A 19,928-nucleotide genomic window follows, 5' to 3' on the forward strand; every position below is an offset into this window, starting at 1 on the left:
CTTTTAACTTACTTTCAACTATTATGATCCATCCAGGTAGAATAGCCTTATTCAGGTTTTTGCGCTGAGAATGTATTGGCCAGCAGTGACAATTTGACCTATTGAGTAGAATTCCTAAGATTTGAAACACAGCATATCCAATGAGAAGCAAAGTAAGGAAAGCTGAGTTAAAACCATGTCCTGAATCAGTGTGAAATTATAGTCTCCTAAATCTACTAGGATCCGAGCTTTCATGAGTATCTTTGTCTATGAATATATTTAAGTCTTCGGGCATTTGACAGAATTTAGCAAAACATGACTGCATATGTGACTGTTATAACAATAGTTGAATTACTTTTCTTCTGCACACATTTTACCATATACATATATACATACAGTTTATAGACTAACCTCTAACCAGAATTGAAGGATGATTTACAAACACTCAGACCAATTTAATTACCATTAAAAAATCACAAAAATACATTTCATACAAACCATTAAAATTTCAGAAAATATTTGGAGATGTAAAAAAAATTGGTAACATTGATGATACAAATTAATCTAAAGCTTAGAGAAAGAAATAAAATAGGCAGAGATGAAGCAATATAAAACAAGTAATGCAGTTTAAAATGCATGCAAAAGGTGTTTAAATCTAGCATTTTCCAACATGGCAGCATCCCATTTTTATACTTAAAACAGCTTTTAAAATGAAGTCAGTTGTGGATTAAATTAACTAACTGAACAGCAAAGACTACCAGTAGTTGAATTATACAATAGATATCTCAAAACACGATACTTCCTACTTCTGATCTAGACAATGAGTCTCATCCTAAAATCCCTGAATTGGCCAACAACTCCTCATCTGAATATTTTATTTAGGAAAGAAAGAAGTGATCTCTACAATATCATGCATTTATTGTTTTCATTGATTCAACCATTCATTCACTCATTCAATTTGTATAGCTGCTAATCTCACATTTGTGAGAGGACAGCCTTCATATTTAGCCTACTACCAAGTAACATAAGCCATAAATCATTTTTAAAAGTCATCACTAAATTCCCTTTAAATTTAAAATGACATTGCCCAACTATTTATTTGAGTATTGTATGCAGGAAGGAAAAAAGTGATTCCTATACCATGCATTGCCTATTAATATTCATTTTATTTCATTCATTCAGTTTATATAGCTGCTCATCTTACACCTGTGAATGGACAGATCACATAATTAAAAACAACCAAGTAACACAACCCATAAATAAAATAGTGAAAGTAGTAAAAAAAATGCAATTATCCCTCTACATTAAAAAAATTCAACTAAAATATCCATCTTAAAACCAAGAAACAAAAAGCAGACAATTGCAAGTCACGGATCAATCCATACACCCATTTGGCAGTCTATAATCTTAAGCATAACAAGATCCCCAGACCTGTTGATGCAGTCACGTCTTTAGAGCAGTGTTTCCTAAACTGTGAGATGTGGCAGTGTAGACAGAAGCCAGAGGAAGAGTGAAGAAATTTTAGTAACATGATCATAATAAATCCATGATACCCAAGGTTTTGTTGTATTGTTTTCATTGTTCCTTTTTGTCCGTTTTAGTGTTTGGATTTTTAAAGGAGATGTGTACACAAAGATTGCACTAAAAGGAGTTGTTATGGCAAAGGGTTAGGAACTCTTGCTTTAAAACCTTTCAAAATGCAAGCAGCACCAGTCTGAGAATGATGTCCCAAAGGACATGGGCTGGGAGAGAAAGGGCTTGTCTAAAGGGATTCATAATGCATCCTTTCTGCCAGATCTGAAGGGATGGGTAGATATAACCAGAGATATTGCAGGTCCTCAAATTATCCAGACCCATGACATAAAGAACTTTATATGTTATTTGCATCTTCAACTGAACCTGAAAGCAAAATGGTAACCAATGCTGCTCACAGAGCAGAGGCGTGATGTGTGGGGGAGATGTAATTCAGGAGGAGCATACCTTAATGTTGTGCCAGTGCATTTTGCACAGGCTGAACCTACAGATGCTCTTCAAGGATAGCTCATTTAGAGTATGTGATTAACTGTGATTTTATTATTTAACTACTCATTCAGCAGCTGTTCGAAGTTACAATGGCCCTGAGAAATGCAACTTAGGCTCGGTTCCTGAAATTATAGCCACTGCAACACCTCCATAGTCACATGAACAAAATTTTGGTGCTTGGCAGCCTTCCAACTCTGTTAATCTGTTAAACTACAAACCTGTATTTTTTATTTTATTGTTGTTCTGGTTTTATAGTGATCCGCAAACTATGGCTTCAGGGGCAAATCTGAGCTTCTGCCTATTTCTATATGGTCCACAAGCAGATGGTAGGTGGGCAGCAGGTGCCACATTCATTCCATTCTGCTAAGTCTTTCTCTCCCCCTCCCAACTAATTAATCATTAAATATGAAGTAGGTGCTGGAGTTGTAATGTTTCTTCATTATAGCCCATAATTGTATGCAATCAAATTAAATTCTGAAGCAGTTTAAAATCTGAGTAGCATCTAAGTAGGATCTTATATAGGAATTTTGAATTAAATCTTATGACAATTTGCACATTTCTGTGCCATTAAAAAAAGTTGAGCACCACTAAATCTATTTTTTCAGGGATAAGAAGTTAGAGCAAATTTTGTTTTCCAATTTTAAGTACCATTTTAAGAACAATATTTATTAAATGATTGCAAATACATCAAAAAGGTCACTAAAGATATTTATGTGAAGAAGTTCAGATCACCATATCGCTTTTCTATATACAAAATATACACAATAAATCAACAAATCTAAAATTGCAAACAAGCAACAAATAGATATTCCACTTACATATTTAATACACATATATTAAAATTTAATGACTGAAGTGAACTATTTTTTTCTAAAAGCCTCAAGTCACTAGCACAATATATTTCTTAGTGGGGGCAAATGGAGATCTATATTTTCACAGAATGGCATCATTTCTCCGGGAGTTTTTCAAACCGTTCCAATAGTGCTCTTTGTATGTTACCTGGTATTTCTTGGTATTTATCTCTGAGATCTTTTATTGCACTTTTGGTCTGTAAAAGAGCAAAGAACAAGGAAAAAATACATTATTTTATTTCTCTGGAAAATATGTAAACTACACTCATATTATACTTTCTAAACGTCACTGTGAACAATGAAGTGCTGAAATGAATAATATCACATTTGTAACTGGATTTATACTTTAAATTATATTTCCCTTTATTTTTTAAATGGTGTGATTTCACAAGCAATGAATATAATCCAAAGGTAATTATTAAGAGTAAACATTATTAAGTATAAAGTATTGTATACTATGATATTTTGAACACAAATATTAACAAAGTTCAGTAATCTTTTCAGAGGTTTAGATGCCTGTCATCACAAACTTTCTTTATCATGGACATACTATATAAAGACTTATGAATAATAGTATCAATATAATGGCAAGTGTTATAACTGAGGTTTCTGCAGTTCACTTAAATTACCTTTTCAGCTAATTCTTCAGCTGATATATTTGGATCGTAAGGAATGGGATCTCCTATGTATGTGCAAAATTTCACAGGAAATCCACCATATATAGGAACAAGTGGCCATCGGGTACGTTCATACAACCATTTGAATGGCCCTGTGTGCAAAATCAAAAATATGGTCATGTTCCAACAACAACAACATGATGTGGGCTGAACAATATTCAAAGTGCCCTGATTGGAAAGAAACAAAGTCCATGCAGTTATATCTTAATTGTATAAAAATGCATGCCTCTATTATTATGCAGAGCAAATGTCAAGGTTCTAGTTCTGTATAGAATTATTAGCCATTTTGTCTTGTTAATTTCCATCGGTATAAAGATACAATAATGTAACTACATTGTAGCTAAAGTAAAGCTGCATCTGCCACACAACTATTATACACCTGAAGAAATTTAAAGAAAACACAACAAAAAGAATCACAGATAAAAAGAGAAAGAAAAAAAGACATAGGAACACAAAATAATAGGAACAGCCAATTTGATTGAAGTCGAGGGCCAAGAAAGTAAGAGATGGAGAAATAGATAGATATAAGAAAACAACAGTCTAAGCACATTTAAATAGAAATCCAGTTGAAATCAGCATGGTTTTCTTCCATAAAATATGCTTCAGCATAATGAGTAACGCAAGTTGAATTTTTCTTACATATTTTCCCGAGTGTTCTGTATCCTTCTCGTAGATTTTTTGTAAATACAGGAATGACAGGCTGAGAAAGGTAGGAGAAAAGTAGCCAGAATTAGGGCAGCGTTTCAGCCTCTACAATTTAAAGATCATGCATTAGCATCATACATTGAATAATTAGTACAATAAATATGATCTCTATTCACAAAGGAAATTATACCTTTCTCAGTGTTAGATACCTCACTTTTAAAACTGGTTTCTAATAAAATGCATAATATTTAATGCATGGAAAAAAATCTGAATTTGAGGGATTCATTCAACTACAACAATGTTCAATGTATATGAATGGGTTCTTTACGCCTTAATTTCTGGAGATTCATAATCTGGCAATTCTAAGATTTCAATTCAACTGTCTATAGTTTAACAATCTATATCTGAAATAGGACAATTCATTAATAGTTTATTGAAATAAGCCAATTTATAACTAAAGATTTGATGTTGTCTTTTCAATAAACCAAAATTGAAGCTAACAAACTTTTAAAAGATAAAGATATCCTACTTTTTCTTGAACTGGAACTGAAAAGTGCTAATCTTATCACTAAGAGTTTTAGGATTATTAATACAAGAATAAACTGCATTTCATGAAAAATTTAAACATCACCATGCACTTTAACACTACAACTCTGAAAACAGAATAAAAAAAATCAATGAAATATAAAAGTTCATTTCATTAAATTATGACTAGTGAACAGTAGTGTATATGAAGTGCAAAATGAAAGTATGCTTTCTAAATAAACAAGTTTATTTACCAGAAAAGTTATCTTTTGTTGTCCATTTATGTCTCTGGCCGAGGACTGTTTTTTTGCATTTTTATTTTTATTTATTTATATATTTTATTAGTTCACCTTTTTTTGGGCTGCCCATTTCAGTCAATGACTCTGGTGGCTTACAATTCATAAAATATACTGTTTTTACAACTAGAAATTTAAACATTTTAAAACAATAAAAACATCAAATTTAAGATACATAAGAGCAAGGTGTTTCACCTGGTTAGCAATATAGCCAGGAAACTGTTCCCTTGGCACTTTCAGCACATAAAGCTCAGGAACATAGCCAGGTTTTTAAGCCCTTATGAAAGGCTAACAAGGTAAGGGCCATTCTGATATCTGAAGGGAGGATATTCCATTCAGCAGGGGCCATCCTTTGGCTGATGGGATCTGCAGCATGCTCATTCTGCTTGACCAAGTTGGATGGGTAGAGTCTCTTGAAAAAAAGACAATCCCCAAATACCTCAGTCTCAAGCCATGTAAGCTTTACAGGTAATCACAAGCACCCAGAATTGTGAAAGAATCCCTAGAAAGTGGAGGTGAGACCAGATAAAAACTGTCCAGGCTACTGGGTCTAGCAATGCGGAGGGGGCACACCACTGCCTCTTTTAAGAACTGGCAGCACCACTGCCTCTCTCAAGGAGAAATTAACTATTGCCCAAACCCACTTAACAGGTCCCTTCCTGTAAGCTTTAGTCAGAAGGGACATGAATCTAACATATAAGTGGTCAAGCTAGCAACTGAGAGAGCCCAGTGCTCTTCTTCAGGTTCAACAGGCTGAAACTCTTGACAGATTATCTTGCAAGACATAGTCACCATTACCTCCATAAACTTTGCTCTAAAGCTGGAGTCCAGTGTAGAGTGAATGCAACCGATTTGCGTTGCATATGTAGTATATTCTTCATAGTAACCCTTTAGGTAGACTTTGGCATTATTTTTTCTCCAAGGAGGAACCAAGTCAAGACTACTCAGAACAGGGTTGCTCAGCAACCATGACACAATAAAGGCAGAGAAGTACTTATGATCCCCCACCACTATTGCCATGAGGTCGTCCTTAATAGTGGCTCTAACTTGCCTCTGATTGTCTTCACCAGTGACATTCTAGGTATCTTTTAGTCCACTTAAGTTCTTTTTATTCTCTCGTGTACCATGGGAAATTTCAGGAACTCTGGGCGCAAAGAAACTGCTCAGGCACAATCTGATCTAAAGATGCTACCACTTTGTTATTCCAAGCAGCCACCAAGGCTTTATCTGGACTGAGTATTAGACTTTCCGGAATAACCCCAAGTTCTCCCTGGAACCCAATTATCTTCATTAATCTTGGGAGGGGGGGCTGATCCATTAGGCTCAGCCTCCCTGCAGAGGGAGGTAGCACCTGAGAAACTAAGGGTCACCAGTGAGTAGTCTGTCCCTAGCAGGGAGAAAGCAAAATCTGCCCCAATTACTGCTATACGAATTGAATCCTGGATAACTTGGGTCCATAGCTGCCATGAGGACCATAAATTTCTGATACCTCTGACCTGCACCTAGGGATGGTGTGTTGAATTCTCTCAGCACCATAAATCTAGGGAGCTCCACCACCAGGCCAGTCATGGAATCAAGGAAGTCAGGCAGGGAAGTTGCTACATAGCAAGGAGACTGGAACAACACCAACAGCCTAATAGACGTCTCCTGGTGGCCAACTTAAGAAATAGCATCCCCCATCCAACAATTTGTGGAACAAGGTCCCTGAATGTTTGCCAAGGATCCCAGACAATCACCGCTACTCTACCTTCCTACCTTGGGATTTTGGCCAAACGTGGAAACCAGCCAGGCAGATCTCAGAGAGCGGAACCCAACCCTCTTCCCCCAGCCAACTCTCAGTGATGCATGCCGTATCAGCCTTTTCCTCAACAATTAAGTCATAAATCAAGATAGCATTGTTACAGACTAATTTAGCATTCACTAGCAGCAGTTGACAGCCTGGGGCTTTGAAAACTTGCCATCTGAAGCTTGGGTTTAAGTCTGAGAAAAAATTTCCCTTGAAAGCAAAGACATTCAATAGATCTGCCCTGGTAACTAGATTATCATCCTACTCATAAATCACTCTTTAGTTGGTCATTTTTGTCCTCATCACCTCACAGTAGGATTACGGAGTAACGGAGTACCTTTAAAGACCGTTCAGAAGCAATTACTGGAGTGCATTAGAATGGGCAGTGGTGGGCTACCCACAAACTTCAATGGTTGCTGTTGGGTGGGCTTTGGGGTGCAATTCAAGATGCCTATTATCATCTTTAAAGCCTCTTCGGAAGACAGCCAGAACTATTGTCCATTCTTTCTGCCCATCTAGTAAGATCTGCAGAGTAGCTGGGCATACTCCAGATTCCTTCAATTAACAATGTTATTTCTCAGGGCCTAGATTTCGTGCCTTCTCTGTTGTGGCATTTGCCTTCTGGAAGACAATCTCTAAAGAGATCCATATGGCTCCTCATCATAATGATGTTTCATACAACTTCAAAAGCTTTACTCTTTTCCTAGATCTCGGAGCAGTATGCCTGATGACCCTCTATAAGTTGTTTTTGTTGTTTTGTTTAGTTATTATTCTCTTTTGGAGATCTACTATCTGTTTCTCCATTTTGTATGTTCATTTTAAAGTATAAGTTGCCGAGACTCACAACCAAAGATGGGTTCCTACCGGTTCGTCCCAGTTTGGCCAAGTAGGTAGTAACTCAGCCTGCCACGACCCCAAACTGGTTCTCTCCACGGCGCCATAGGCGGTGCCATCTTGTTTTTTGCTTCTGCGCATGCACAGAAGCATTTTTTTAGTACTGCAGATGTGTGCATAGTGTGCATCAAGCGCAAGCGTGCGCAGCATATCCCTGAGCAAACCGGCAGTAGCAGGAGCAACCCCTGCTCACAACTATCCAGAAGGCAAAATAGTTCACCCCACAATTTATCCAAGTTACCCACAGGTTGTTGTTGGTTTTTTGGGGGGAGGGGTTGCAGAAAACTTAGACCAATGGCTGGAATGATGTAGATGATATGAAGATGTGAATTAATGATTGTTGGAATATATTTCTATTTAATCCAGTGTCCATTGTAACCTTTATTATAATGTTTTTGATGCACAGCAGAAAGCTACTCACCACTTTTGCATCTCTAGCCACATGAGCAAAGCCCCTCCGGCTACCCCATAGTAAGTCATAGTTCTCATCACTAAACAGTGCTTCTCGGGTTCCACCTGGTAAAACTCCCAATAAGTATCCCATTTTCAGAATTTTAGTACATTCTGTCCTTCCATTATGTGTAAGGCCTTCCACATTATAAAACAGTTTTATACCTGTACAAGATACAAGCAAAAGCATCTTTAGAATATATACAATATTATACCTAAAAGTCTTCTACACACATAAATAAAAGTATGTCTCTATTGAGTTCTCTTTTGTAAGTCATATAAAATTAAATCCTGTGAACCAATGGTCAAGAGAATACATAAAGAAACAAGTATTATATTCACATATTGATAACTGTTTTTAACATAATTATTAACAGTTTTTAACATTAATTATTAAGGAACATAGCTGCTTCCTTGTGCTTCTGATCATGCAAATGCTTCCTATAATATGGATATGTTTCAATTTTTGTCTGAAATGCTACTAACTGTAGCTTTCTACCAAAGAGCCAACTTCAATGTATTCTTTCGATGCAGCATAAAACCATGGAGATGGCCTTGAAAGAAACATTCATAAACCAATGTAGAAACAAGGGCACATATATTCCTTAAGTCCTGGGAAAGGAAGTAGTTTTAAGAGGTTCAATCTGGCTTCCCCTTGTAGACAGGCTGGAAAGATTCTGTTACTATAGACCAGTGATGGTGAACCTATGGCACACGGAGCCATTTGTCAGGGCACGTGAGATGCTGCCCTGTCAGCTGGCCAGCGCGCATGTGCGCGCTGGCCAGCTGAGTTCACCCTTTTTTAAAGCCATTCTTCGCCCTCCCCAGATTCCAGAGGCTTTATAGGAGCCTGTGGAGGGCGAAAAGAGCCTCCTTTGCCCCGCCCTCGAGGCCCTCCGGGGGCTTCATAAGCTGTTTTCGCCCACCCCAGGCTCCTATAAAGCCTCTGGAGCCTGGGGAAAGGGGAAAAAAGTATGTAAAAATGGGGGGGAGACCTTGTAGTGCGCGTATGCACATTGGGGGGGGGTCATGCATTGCATTATCGGTGCGGCACCCCCGCACATGACCCCCCTGTGCTCCCCCTACTTATGGCATGCGAGCCAAAAAAGTTTATCATTGCTGCTATAGCCTATCTTAATTACACTAAAAAGGTATAGTTTTCCTGTGGGATTGGTTTGCTAGTTTGGTCCATTTCTGACAGATCCAAACATAACTACAAGTAAATTTTTATTAAAACGATGGGACCTGATATTCTAAATGCATACTCAGCAATACATTTAACAGAGCATGTCTTTTAGATTCAGACAGAGTACAAATATTAAACAGGTTTGCGGGGCTTATGTTACCTTGCTGACTGTAAAAAGGTATGAAACTGGAATAGTAGAAGGCTGCACCTTAACTAATATATCTGCAATAAGTTACACATATTCAAATACAGGTAATGCCCTGCTACACTAAGCGGGAAAAGGCAGTGAAAATTTGCATAGACACAAATATCATTCATTGTACTTTTGTTATGTTTAGCATGGTGAAAGCCAGTTTGATCCAGAAGTTAAGGCACCAGGCTAGAAACTAGGAGACCATAAGTTCTTAGCTATGAAAGTTAGCTGGGTGACTTTTAGGCAGTCACACTCTCTCAGCCCAGCCTACCTCGCAGGCTTGTTGTTATAGGGAAAATAGGAGGAGGATGTGTTGGATGTGTTCACTGCCTTGAATTATTTGTAAAAATAATAAAAGAGGGATACAAATAAATAAATAAATAAATAAAATTTCCCATTACCGCCACACAACCTTCAGGTCCCCTTAACTAAATGGAGATTTTAGACAATAACTAATAGAAGGTTAAAATCACTATCAGTAAAATTTTTGTGACAGAGCAGGATGTTCATTTCTAGTCAAAGACTAGCTCTTCAGTCAAAGGGTTGATAAAAAAAAAGTGATACAAAAATCAGACAAATTTGCAAAAAGATTCTCCCCAACAGATGAGGAATGAAAAAAACTGGGCAAAACCAACAGGTTTATTTTTAGGAAGCATTTTGTTAGATGATATTTGAGTGAGAAGAACAGTATAAATAGAAAATGTTTGGAAGATAATTTAAAAGAAAGTTTTATTTTTCCTTATTATATAGGGAAAGAGAAACAGAAATTTTATTTTCAATAATTTGCCTGGACATTTCAAACAACAAAAAAACATTTATTTAAATTGCTTATGAAAAAAAAAAGATGCTAATAAAAGTGGAACAGACTTAAGCTGCTCTGGCTCGGGCTACAAAAATGGCATTTTTCAGTAACAATCAAAATGTCAAAAGATACAAGAGTTGCTTGATAATTCAAGAAACTATATAAGCTTGCATTTTACAGGAACTATGTGTTTTTTTTAAAAAATAAATTGTAATTATGCCTGTGTTAAAGATTTGCAATACAGTGTTTGTGCAGGAGACAATATGTTTTACCTGGTATTTTGGAAAAATTGTAATCAACCACTGTGCAGCAAAATTTGCCTGTTCTTAAATATAATCTAGATACAAAGTAGAAATAGTCTAGAGGAAAAGCTCCATGGTAAAATACGATAAGCCCTGGTCCTTCTGGTACTTTATCCATCCCATGTATCTCATAACCTGTTTAAAGGATAAAATATAAGAGTTTCAGTATTGCTTTAATAAAAATCAAGATTAAGATTAGCATGGAATCTAGAAGAAACTGCAGTCAATATCAGCACAGTTATTGAGATCAAAAACTGAATCAAACTGCTATAATCCTCTTCAGCATTTATACTGTCAAAATACCAAAAGTTATGAGACTGTTAGATCTCAGCCTCATCACCTACTTCCAATTTGATGAACAAATATAGAAACAGATTAGAGGATTAAGCTTTTGAATCTCAGGATTCACAGTACATAATGTAGTTCAATCTCTAGAAGTAATAGTCCTCTCAGAGATACAGTCCAAAATATGGATCTCTTATGTGGGTGATACATGTGCCATTCCATGAACGGCTTTCATGGAATCAGATTCACAAGAGAAGAAAATAATTACAGCAGAAAAGTGTTTTTCTTGGACACAGCCATCATAGTAGAAAATAACAGCAATTTACATATCCAGGTGCATCATAAAACAATGTGCACACAGCTAAAGAGGATAAAACAGACACATTTGCAAGATTAGATGCAAGGTCTTAGAAAATCCCTAGCCAGGCTAATAGGAAGAAAATTGTGAGAAGATTCACTGAGATAAAGCTCCATCTACAAACTATTCAAGAAAAGGAAGCAGCTACAGGTTGTTTTCAACTTACAATGGGACTGGAATTTCTGTTGCTAAATGATGCAGTCATAAAGCATGACATCATTTAGCAATGGCAATCCCTACAACCCCATTAAGGGAATCCCAAAATCATAAGATGAGGCAATTTCCTGCTGGCTTCCTACAAGTAAAGTCAGTGGAAGAGCTTGCAGAAAGTCCTAGGCTATGAGGTAGCATAGAGGGTGCTGTCAAATGGGAGATGAAGCAAGGACGGTGCAGGGAAGGGTGCAACAGAGCATCAGGGAGGATGTGCAAATGTGGATAAGCATGTCACGCTTCAGGAAGAAGTGCAGTAGGATCCATGAGAGATGCAGTGTGGATTGGGAAGAGTGTGCCAGAGTGCATGAGATGTCTGGGTTGGGGAGGCTGTGTGTGAGGCTTGATGCATGTTGGGAAGGGTGCACAGGGCTATAAGGAGATATGCTAGAGCCCTGATGGCATACGAGCCATCACCCCAGCCAGCTCCACCGCACATGCACATGCGCCTCCCACCAGCCGGCTGATTTCCGAGTCTCTGCCGTGTATTCATGGGGGGGGGAGCACATGTGGTAAATGCGCATACATGCACACGTGCATGGTGGCAGGGGGAGCACAGAGTGATCTAGGCCCAAAACGGGGAGCGGGGGAGTTGCATGCGCATGCATGGGAATGCAGGGGGCTGCCGGAACATATTCAGGGGGCAGGGCGTGGGGGAGTGTCACACTCACATTGCATTATGGGTGTGGGCATGCGCATGTGCGCTTTCGGCACGCAATGACAAAAAAGGTTAGCCATCTAGAGAGTGTGCATTACAGACATGGGTTAGGGAAGTTGTGCAGGCTGCAAGGAATGCATGAGTCATGGGTCAAGGAGGGTGGGAATGAAAGGATCTGAGGGAATGAAAGGGAGATGCTTGTCTGGGAGGATTCCTGGGAATGCATGTGTGGTCAGCATGGCATGAGCACAAAGGGATTTGGAGAGGGTACATGAGCGCAGAGGGGCAAGTGGGGGAAGATTTACCACAGCAACTTGCAATTTTCCTTGTCAGCTGTCCCACTGACTTTCTTGGGAAACTAGCAGGGAAGGTTGCAAATGGTGATGCTATGATTGCAGGGCATTCACATGACTGCAGGAGTACTGGCATAGCCAGAAGTCCAAGGATTGGTTGTAATGCACCATTTATTCAGTACCATCCTAATTCATGGAACAAATGGTCATAGGTCAAGGATTCCCTTGAGGCAAAAGAAACAGCAAACCTACAATCTTTCCTCACCGCAAACCTGTTAATCTACACCCAAATATGAAAAAATCAGCAGCAGACAAACAAGATCTAAGATGAAACAATACTCACCCCAAGTGTTACCAACACTGGTAACAAAGCTACAGTATATAAACACCCAGCAAACTTTACTCCCCTGCATTGTTGATATTACCTGGCCTGGTAATGAAGCTTGTGCAGAGCAGAAGCTCAGAATCCAACAATTCAACCCTGAACTACATATCTTCTTTATTATAGCACTACACCATTCAAAACCTTTTTTATTCTACTGAGGACTTTTTATAGTCATTAGTTACATAACAGTAGGTTTTTGCCCGAGCCAGTTAAGATTAATGTGTGGCTAAAGGTAAAGTTGACAGTCCTCCTCAGCTTATATATACTGTATATCAAATAACAGATTAGTAGATGAATATTAATTCTGCTACGATCACAAGCATTCCCTACTTCAACTGACACCAATACATTAAATTGGAGTATAGACTAGACCAGGGGTGTCCAAACTTGGGAACTTTAAGACTTGTGGACTTCAACTCCCAGAATTCCCCAGCCAGCCAACTCTGGGAGTTGAAGTCCATAAGTCTTAAAGTTCCCAAGTTTGGACACCCCTGGACTAGACAGTTAATTTATCCCACAAGAAAGGATATTTAAGTGGGGAAGGATTAGAAATAATGTAATAAAGTAAGTGACTCTTAAATTTAACTCAACTTCTGGTGACCGCGCATATATGTATATATATATATATATACCACCATATATCAAACTTTGGCAGTAGTTTGCCATTGTCCTTTTCTGAACTTTTAAAAAATCCAGCCTACAGCCCTGAAATTTCCGTGGTCTCTCAGATACCATGTAATTGGCTAACCAGCCTTTTACTTTAATGGATGTCAGAATGTCTCTCCCTACCTACTCTCTCTCTCTCTCTCTCTCTCTCTCTCTCTCTCTCTCTCTCTCTCTCTCTCTCTCTCCCTTTATCTACCTTCCTACCAAACTACTCTCTCTCGCCCTTCCTATCTACTGTATTTTTCTCTCTCTCTATTTCTATCTATCTATCCCTCTACCTATCTATCTACCTTCCGACACTCTCTATCTCTCTCTCTTTCTACCCCTTTATCTACCTACCTACCTAACTACTCTCTCTCTCTCTCTCCCTACTTACCTACTATATTTCTCTCTCTTTCTCTCCCTCTATATCCCACTATCTACCTACCTACTTTTTTTTAATTTGCCTCTTCAAAACCTTGGTGTGTCTTATACTCCAAAAAATACGGTATCTGTACTGCTTTTGAGAACCCCTTAAGTAAATATTCTCATATTCGGGAAATAGTAGCAGTAATAGTAACAGTATGAAAGGAAAATATGATTTTGAATTAAGTTGGTGCCAATTCCACAAAGCACTTTGTTATTACCTACTAGTGTCTCCTTAAGTCAAATGCATTGTTTCCTGCACCTGCACAAGTATCTGTGAGCCCAGAAAAAGATGCACCTTCTTTAAGGGAACTCCAACTGTTATGCATATACACACATGCCTATTCCAAAATCTGTTTTCAGATATGAAGCCATGCAGTCCTTGAACTCTTAGAAATATATACTAGTTTGTAACCAAGGAGCTTTCTGTAAATCATTATCTCAGTTCACTTTTTTTTCAGCCCAAAGGTAGTATTGGTCTTTAAAACACTTGCTTTAAGGTTATTATAAACCACTGTGGTATTGTCAACAAAGCCACATCAACGTGTCAATCAAGCAGGAGATTAAACTTACCATGCCACAGTGTACCATACATGTCCCAAAGATGAGCCACAGCCCTCCGTCCATTGTCCCATGATTGACTGAAATAATCTTCCTTTAAGTTAACTTTTCTCTTGTAAATATGCAAGAGAAAATTAGAAAGATAAATAAAACCAAGAATTATTAAAACAGGAGAAAAGAGAAGTAGGAACAGTATTGAAACCCAGAAAAAGTATGCTGAGTAATCCGTGAAACTGTTTATGATATTATATAAAGACATATTGATATTGTTCAGTAATTCCATGACCCAGGTCATATTGTCTTTCCCAACAGAAAATGAATTCATATTAGTTCTCTTCTGTTTAAAATTAAAAAAGCAATGTGATAGAAAAACAGCTTCTTAACATTGGCCCTGGATGCAGACAATTTTTAAGTAGCTGTTATTGTTGCAGTAGGCATCAACCTATTTCCATATCCTAAAGATTGTCCACATTCCACGAATTAGTCAAGGGAGCCACTGCAAAAAAAAAAAAAGAGGTAAATTTAAACTCAGAAGCGGGTCAGGCTGTGTGTCTTTCAGATGTATTGGATATGAACTCCCAACCAGGATGCCCTTTCATTCCGGTTTAAAGTATTTCTAGGCAGAAACTAGTTCAAGGCCATTCCAACAGACAAAATTGTAAGCATACAACATAAATAAAACCTGCCATTTCCACAGAGTGAAAGTGTCTGCCAGGAACTGGAAACGAAACCATGAAAGACTGGAGAGGAAAAGAAGGAGGGAGGAGGGAGGGGGCTTTCTTAAAAGCTGCAATTATGAAGTCTGGCAGGCCTTTCCGAAGCTGTAGTGGCCCGGGAGAAAAAAGCCCCCTTTTTCCCCTGATCAAACTAATTCACCGGACCTCAAAGGTGCCAAGGGCCAGCGTGGGGAGGGCTCCCTGGGCCTTTGCACCTATCAAGCGCTTCTTCTCCATTCTGAGAACGAGGCGTCATTTTCCACTGTTTCTGACGGCGGCGTTTCGGCTCTTCATCTCATAGCTACAAGCAGAGCTCCTGCCTCGCCCCTAAAGATGCCAGCCGAGCAACTTTTGGGAACCGCGCCCTCGCTCGGGATCATTTGAATCTGGGCGCTCCATCCAAGGGCTCTAAGCACAGCACCGGGGGGTTCCCGACAGCATCCCGGCCGCGAACGAATCTAGGTAGCAGGAATGACCCCGGGCCGGCTCGGTCCAAAAGCGTTCGATGCAAGACCAAACGGGGAAACAGCGCAGAAACCTGCAACGCCGAGAAGCCGCAATGCAGTACGAAGTTGCGCATCGTGTAGATGCAAAAAGAGGAGAAGGCCTTCAGCGTCGTCTTTCCTTTCAGGGCGAGGAAGGATTTGGCTTTTTCTTGCCTTTTTTTCTGGGCTGGACCATTTTAGACTGCACAGCCTCTAAAATACAACAGGCGTCTCGGAATTCCAAAATATAAGCCACAGTCGGCGTTCTGTTTTGCTTTGTTTTTAATTTAAAAGATTAACTTTAGAGATAGGGAGCTCTTCAGAGGGAAAGCAGTGAAAAATAAAACCCCTACCTACAGTCTGTTGTGGTACGTTCCATCTGATGTCTGAGCCCCTTGCGCGAAAAATCTCGCGCGGTCAAAGGATTTAAATGTGGAAGTGATTTGCCAAGGTTGAAAAACACTGAATTATAAAATGTTTCAACCCCCAAATGGGCTATTTTAAGCAACTTGTGAATGGTGATATGTTCCATGATGCATTATGGAACATAATGTGCATTATGGGTCATGTTCCATGACCCTTAATACTGCACATCTGTATCTTTTGGCATGCACTTTAAAATAGCTTGGATTGTGCTACTAAATGCTGTATATATATCATACAAAAAACTGGCACAGAAATAGCCCAGCAGCATGCTTATTTAATCCATCCTGTCTGATATCTATGTAATTGAATAACACACTTATTAGCTCCTGTGTTTAACTGGCTAGTGAAAGATTATATTAAAATGAGGTGGTAATAGATAATGGATTTTACAACACTATTACAAGTAGTAGTACAAGTATTCCTATTGAGAAGGAAGAACTCACTGGAGAAGAGCCTAATGCTGGAAAAGATTAAGGGCAAAAGAAGATGGGGATGACAGAGAATGAGGTGGCTGGATGGAGTCACCGAAGCAGTAGGCTTAAGCTTTAATGGACTCCAGAGGATGGTAGAGGACAGGAAGGCCTGGAGGAATGTTGTCCACGGGGTCGTGATGGGTCAGACCTGACTTCGCAACTAACAACATTACAAGTAGAGTTCCCTCCTCTCCTTCTGCCTTTTCCTCCTTCCATTTCTCTCCCCAAGTAAATAAAATAGGGGAGTTATGTGCACATATAGTACAAGAAAATTGTGTTTTAATTGTAGTGGAGCACTTTCAAATTAATAGAGGCCAAATATTTTTTATTAATTTCTTGGATAATCTATTTCACAAGTAAAAGAATTATAAGTATTTATTGCAAATACTTATACACTGTACATCATGGAATGCAGTCCCAACTCTGTTCAAAATGTAAACTGCACTGAATGCAAAAATACCCTCAGTTTAAAAGTACATTAAATACATAATTAAACAAGATTACAACGCAATAGTCTTGGCTATTTCTAACAGGTAATTAGTTCTGAAATCTAATTAATCCATGAATCAGCAACACTCTCAGATTGAATGTTGGGGATAAATATAATCTTTATTGTCATTGTACTTAAATACAACGAAATTGGTTGGATAGAGAAGAATCCTGAGAATACCATGGACCGCCAAGACAAAAAAAAGGATCATTAGACAGATCAATCCAGAGTTCTTTTTTCAAGCAAAAACTACGAAAGAAAATGACCAGCAGCAAAGTTGACAAATTTGATTACAGTGACAATTAATGCCTTCACTGCAAGACCTTGTAGGAAGTTAGCACAAACCCCTCTCCTAGAAAAATGAAATATCCTGGAAAATATTGAAAAGGCAGAATATCATATTTCCCTAGATCAGAAATGGAGAAACATGTTTTAGGCAGGAAACAGTCTCACTCTTAATAGCCCCCACTTTCCTTAATGGGCCATTAAAATGGCCTAGCCAATCTATTCTACATAACAAAGAGTCCCCCCTTCAGCTCCAGGGTGATGGGATTAAGACATGATAGTATTAGCCCTTTACCCATCTCACCACAGGGCACCTGGGAAAAAGCAATGCTCAACCAAACTTGGACTGAAAGCACAACCTAAAAGTTGCCCCTGCATGGCCCCAAGGGAGTCTGACAACCAATCAGAATACATTTTCTTACACAGGAACAGGAAACAGAGAGGTGGGGCCGAACAGAGAGTATAAAGCCAGGAACTTTCAGCCCTTCTTTCTCTTTTCTTCTTCACCCAACATCTTGAAGCATGTGATCATCTTTTCTGTTCATGATCTCAAGCCATGTGTTCCTGTCCACCATTAAACCATCTTTCCAAGAAGCCTCCATGTTTCCAGTGTCTTTTTCCCCACTTGGAACTGAACCCAGAACGACATTTCTTCCAACAACCTGAAGGGCCCGACTGGGAACATCTCTCTGATTACTAAGTATTGACACTGACTTGATGGCACATAATGAAAGTAGTGATTTCCACCTACCGGATGGACATCATTAAGGCTGGCATCACCAAGAACCTCTTAGCTATTAGTGGGAGACAATTGTTGGGAAAAAGATAAGCAGAAATGGGAAACGTTTTGTCCTGGGCCACTGTTGGGAAAGGAGGAAGGGAAGGAAGGAAGGAAGAAGATTCTTGAACCTAGGTTCAAACTTTACATTTTATTAGAAACTGCAAAGCTCCATGCTTTCTGTTAACTGGAAAAGAGCACAGGGAAATTTGTTTTGTTTTTTTAAACAAAATTTTATTGGTTTTCAAATATATAGGGGAGGGTAAATAGGTATACAAAAAAATTTGCTTTCATACTGCTGGTAAAGATCCCAGCACAATACTCACTTATGTAACATTGTACAACAAATTTATAGAAGAAAACAGTAAACCAAATCTTACTCTATATTGTTAGTCTTGTGTTCCTGCATGTTTCTCTTTGTTGTTTTCTAATATATCACTAACTGCTATTGTTCCAAATAATTTTATTTTTGATATCTGAGCCTTTTCGATATTGCTTCTTCCTCCCTGTCGCCAGAGAGAGCCTCAGTGCCCCCCTCCTTCCCGTCTTGGATCTTACTATCTTGTGTTTTACTGTCTCCTTCACTACTCCCACTCAATTCCTCCTCTGAGAGTGGAAAAGTCTTTTTAATGAAGGCCTCCGCCTCCTGGACTGTATTGATTCTGATCCTATTTCCCTCCCAGAAGATTAACATCCCCTCCGGAATCAACCATTTGAACCAGATCCCTTTTTCATAAAAATTTTTTGCTAGGGAGGAAAATTTCCTCCTTCTATCTCTTATTTTTTTCGGGATCTGTTTGGGAATGGTGATCTCTTCACCCTTGTATTTCAATGCTCGCTCCCTTTGGGTTGCAAGTACCTCGTCCCTTGTGGATCTCCTGACAAACTTAACATGTACCGTATTTATCGGCGTATAACACGCACAGGCGTATAACACGCACCTTCATTTTAAGAGGGAAATTTCAGGGAAAAAATTTAAATTTCAAATAAAGAACTTTGAAGCAAAATAAGGGTAGCTCAGAACTTTTTTTTTATTAATATTATTACCACTTATAAGGTAAATAATGTAAAAGGACAGTAAAAGCAACTATGAACACTGCTGCTTTCACTGCTACTATCTTCCACCCTCCCTTTCTCCTTCCCTTCCTTCCTGCCTCCCTTCCAGTTCCCTCCTTCCTCTTTCCTCCTGCCTGCCTGCCTTCTTTCCCTCCTGCTTATCTATGCTTCCTTCCTTCCTTGCACCTCCCTCACTTCTGCCTGCCTGCCTTCTTTCCTCTTTCCCTATCCTCCTATCCTTCCTTTCTCCCTCCCTCCTTCCCTGCCTCCCTTCCAGTTCCATCCTTCCCTCCTTCCTTTTTTTTATTAACTTTTAGTCGGGAGTCCGGGGAGAGGAGAGACGGCTCATCCATTCTCTCCTCCTCTCATCCACACCCCGCTGTCTAAAGCGCTTCCTTTCGCCCGCCCGAGCTCTTCCGCAGGCGAAAGAAAGTGTTTTAGTCGGGTGTCTGGGAGAGGAGAGACGGCTCATCCATTCTCTCCTCCTCTCGCCCACACCCCGCTGAGTAGCGCTCCGTGATCCTTTTCTGTGCGCCTGGTGTTTAGATAGCCGGATGTTTAAAACGCCAGGCGCACAGAAAAGCAGCTGCTTTTGGGGCGAAGCGCTCCGCGATCCTTTTCTGTGCGCCTGGCGTTTAAAACATCCGGCTATCTATCTAAACGCCAGGCGCACAGAAAAGGATCGCGGAGCGCTTCGCCCCAACAGCAGCTGCTTTTCTGTGCGCCTGGCGTTTAAAACATCCGGCTATCTATCTAAACGCCAGGCGCACAGAAAAGGATCGCGGAGCAC

General features: G+C 39.3%; 1 protein-coding gene across 5 annotated transcripts; it reads right to left on the minus strand.

Annotated features, from left to right (window-relative positions):
- Positions 1 to 241: 241 nt before the first annotated feature.
- On the minus strand, positions 242 to 16,060 carry LOC309391204 (DGAT1/2-independent enzyme synthesizing storage lipids-like). Of its 5 annotated transcripts, none has more exons than XM_081951402.1 (7): positions 15,311 to 15,780; positions 14,442 to 14,541; positions 10,579 to 10,743; positions 8,097 to 8,290; positions 4,169 to 4,229; positions 3,482 to 3,621; positions 242 to 3,049 (listed from the first exon to the last, which is right to left on the minus strand). In XM_081951402.1, the coding sequence occupies exons 1-7, from the start codon at positions 15,380 to 15,382 to the stop codon at positions 2,948 to 2,950; spliced, it is 834 nt and encodes a 277-aa protein (XP_081807528.1). In that variant the 5' UTR covers positions 15,383 to 15,780; the 3' UTR covers positions 242 to 2,947. The 5 variants fall into 5 exon arrangements, with proteins under 5 accessions (XP_081807528.1, XP_081807529.1, XP_081807526.1 ...); XM_081951403.1 differs by lacking the exon at positions 15,311 to 15,780 and adding an exon at positions 15,984 to 16,060 and having other exon boundaries at positions 243 to 3,049; XM_081951400.1 differs by having other exon boundaries at positions 244 to 3,049; positions 14,442 to 14,925.
- Between the last annotated feature and the right edge of the window lie 3,868 nt (positions 16,061 to 19,928).

The sequence above is a fragment of the Natrix helvetica genome (assembly GCF_964273705.1).
Source record: "Natrix helvetica genome assembly, chromosome: 4".
NCBI classification, from domain to species: Eukaryota; Metazoa; Chordata; class Lepidosauria; order Squamata; family Natricidae; genus Natrix; species Natrix helvetica.

Coding starts and splice junctions, on each gene's coding strand:
- LOC309391204 (XM_081951400.1), bottom strand. CDS start 14,754: ATGAATTCATTTTCTGTTGGGAAAGACAATATGACCTGGGTCATGGAA. Junction 4,230..8,096: donor TGGCTAGAGATGCAAAAGTG/GTGAGTAGCTTT, acceptor TACCTTTCTCAG/CCTGTCATTCCTGTATTTAC. Junction 3,622..4,168: donor CAGAACACTCGGGAAAATAT/GTAAGAAAAATT, acceptor TTTTGCACACAG/GGCCATTCAAATGGTTGTAT.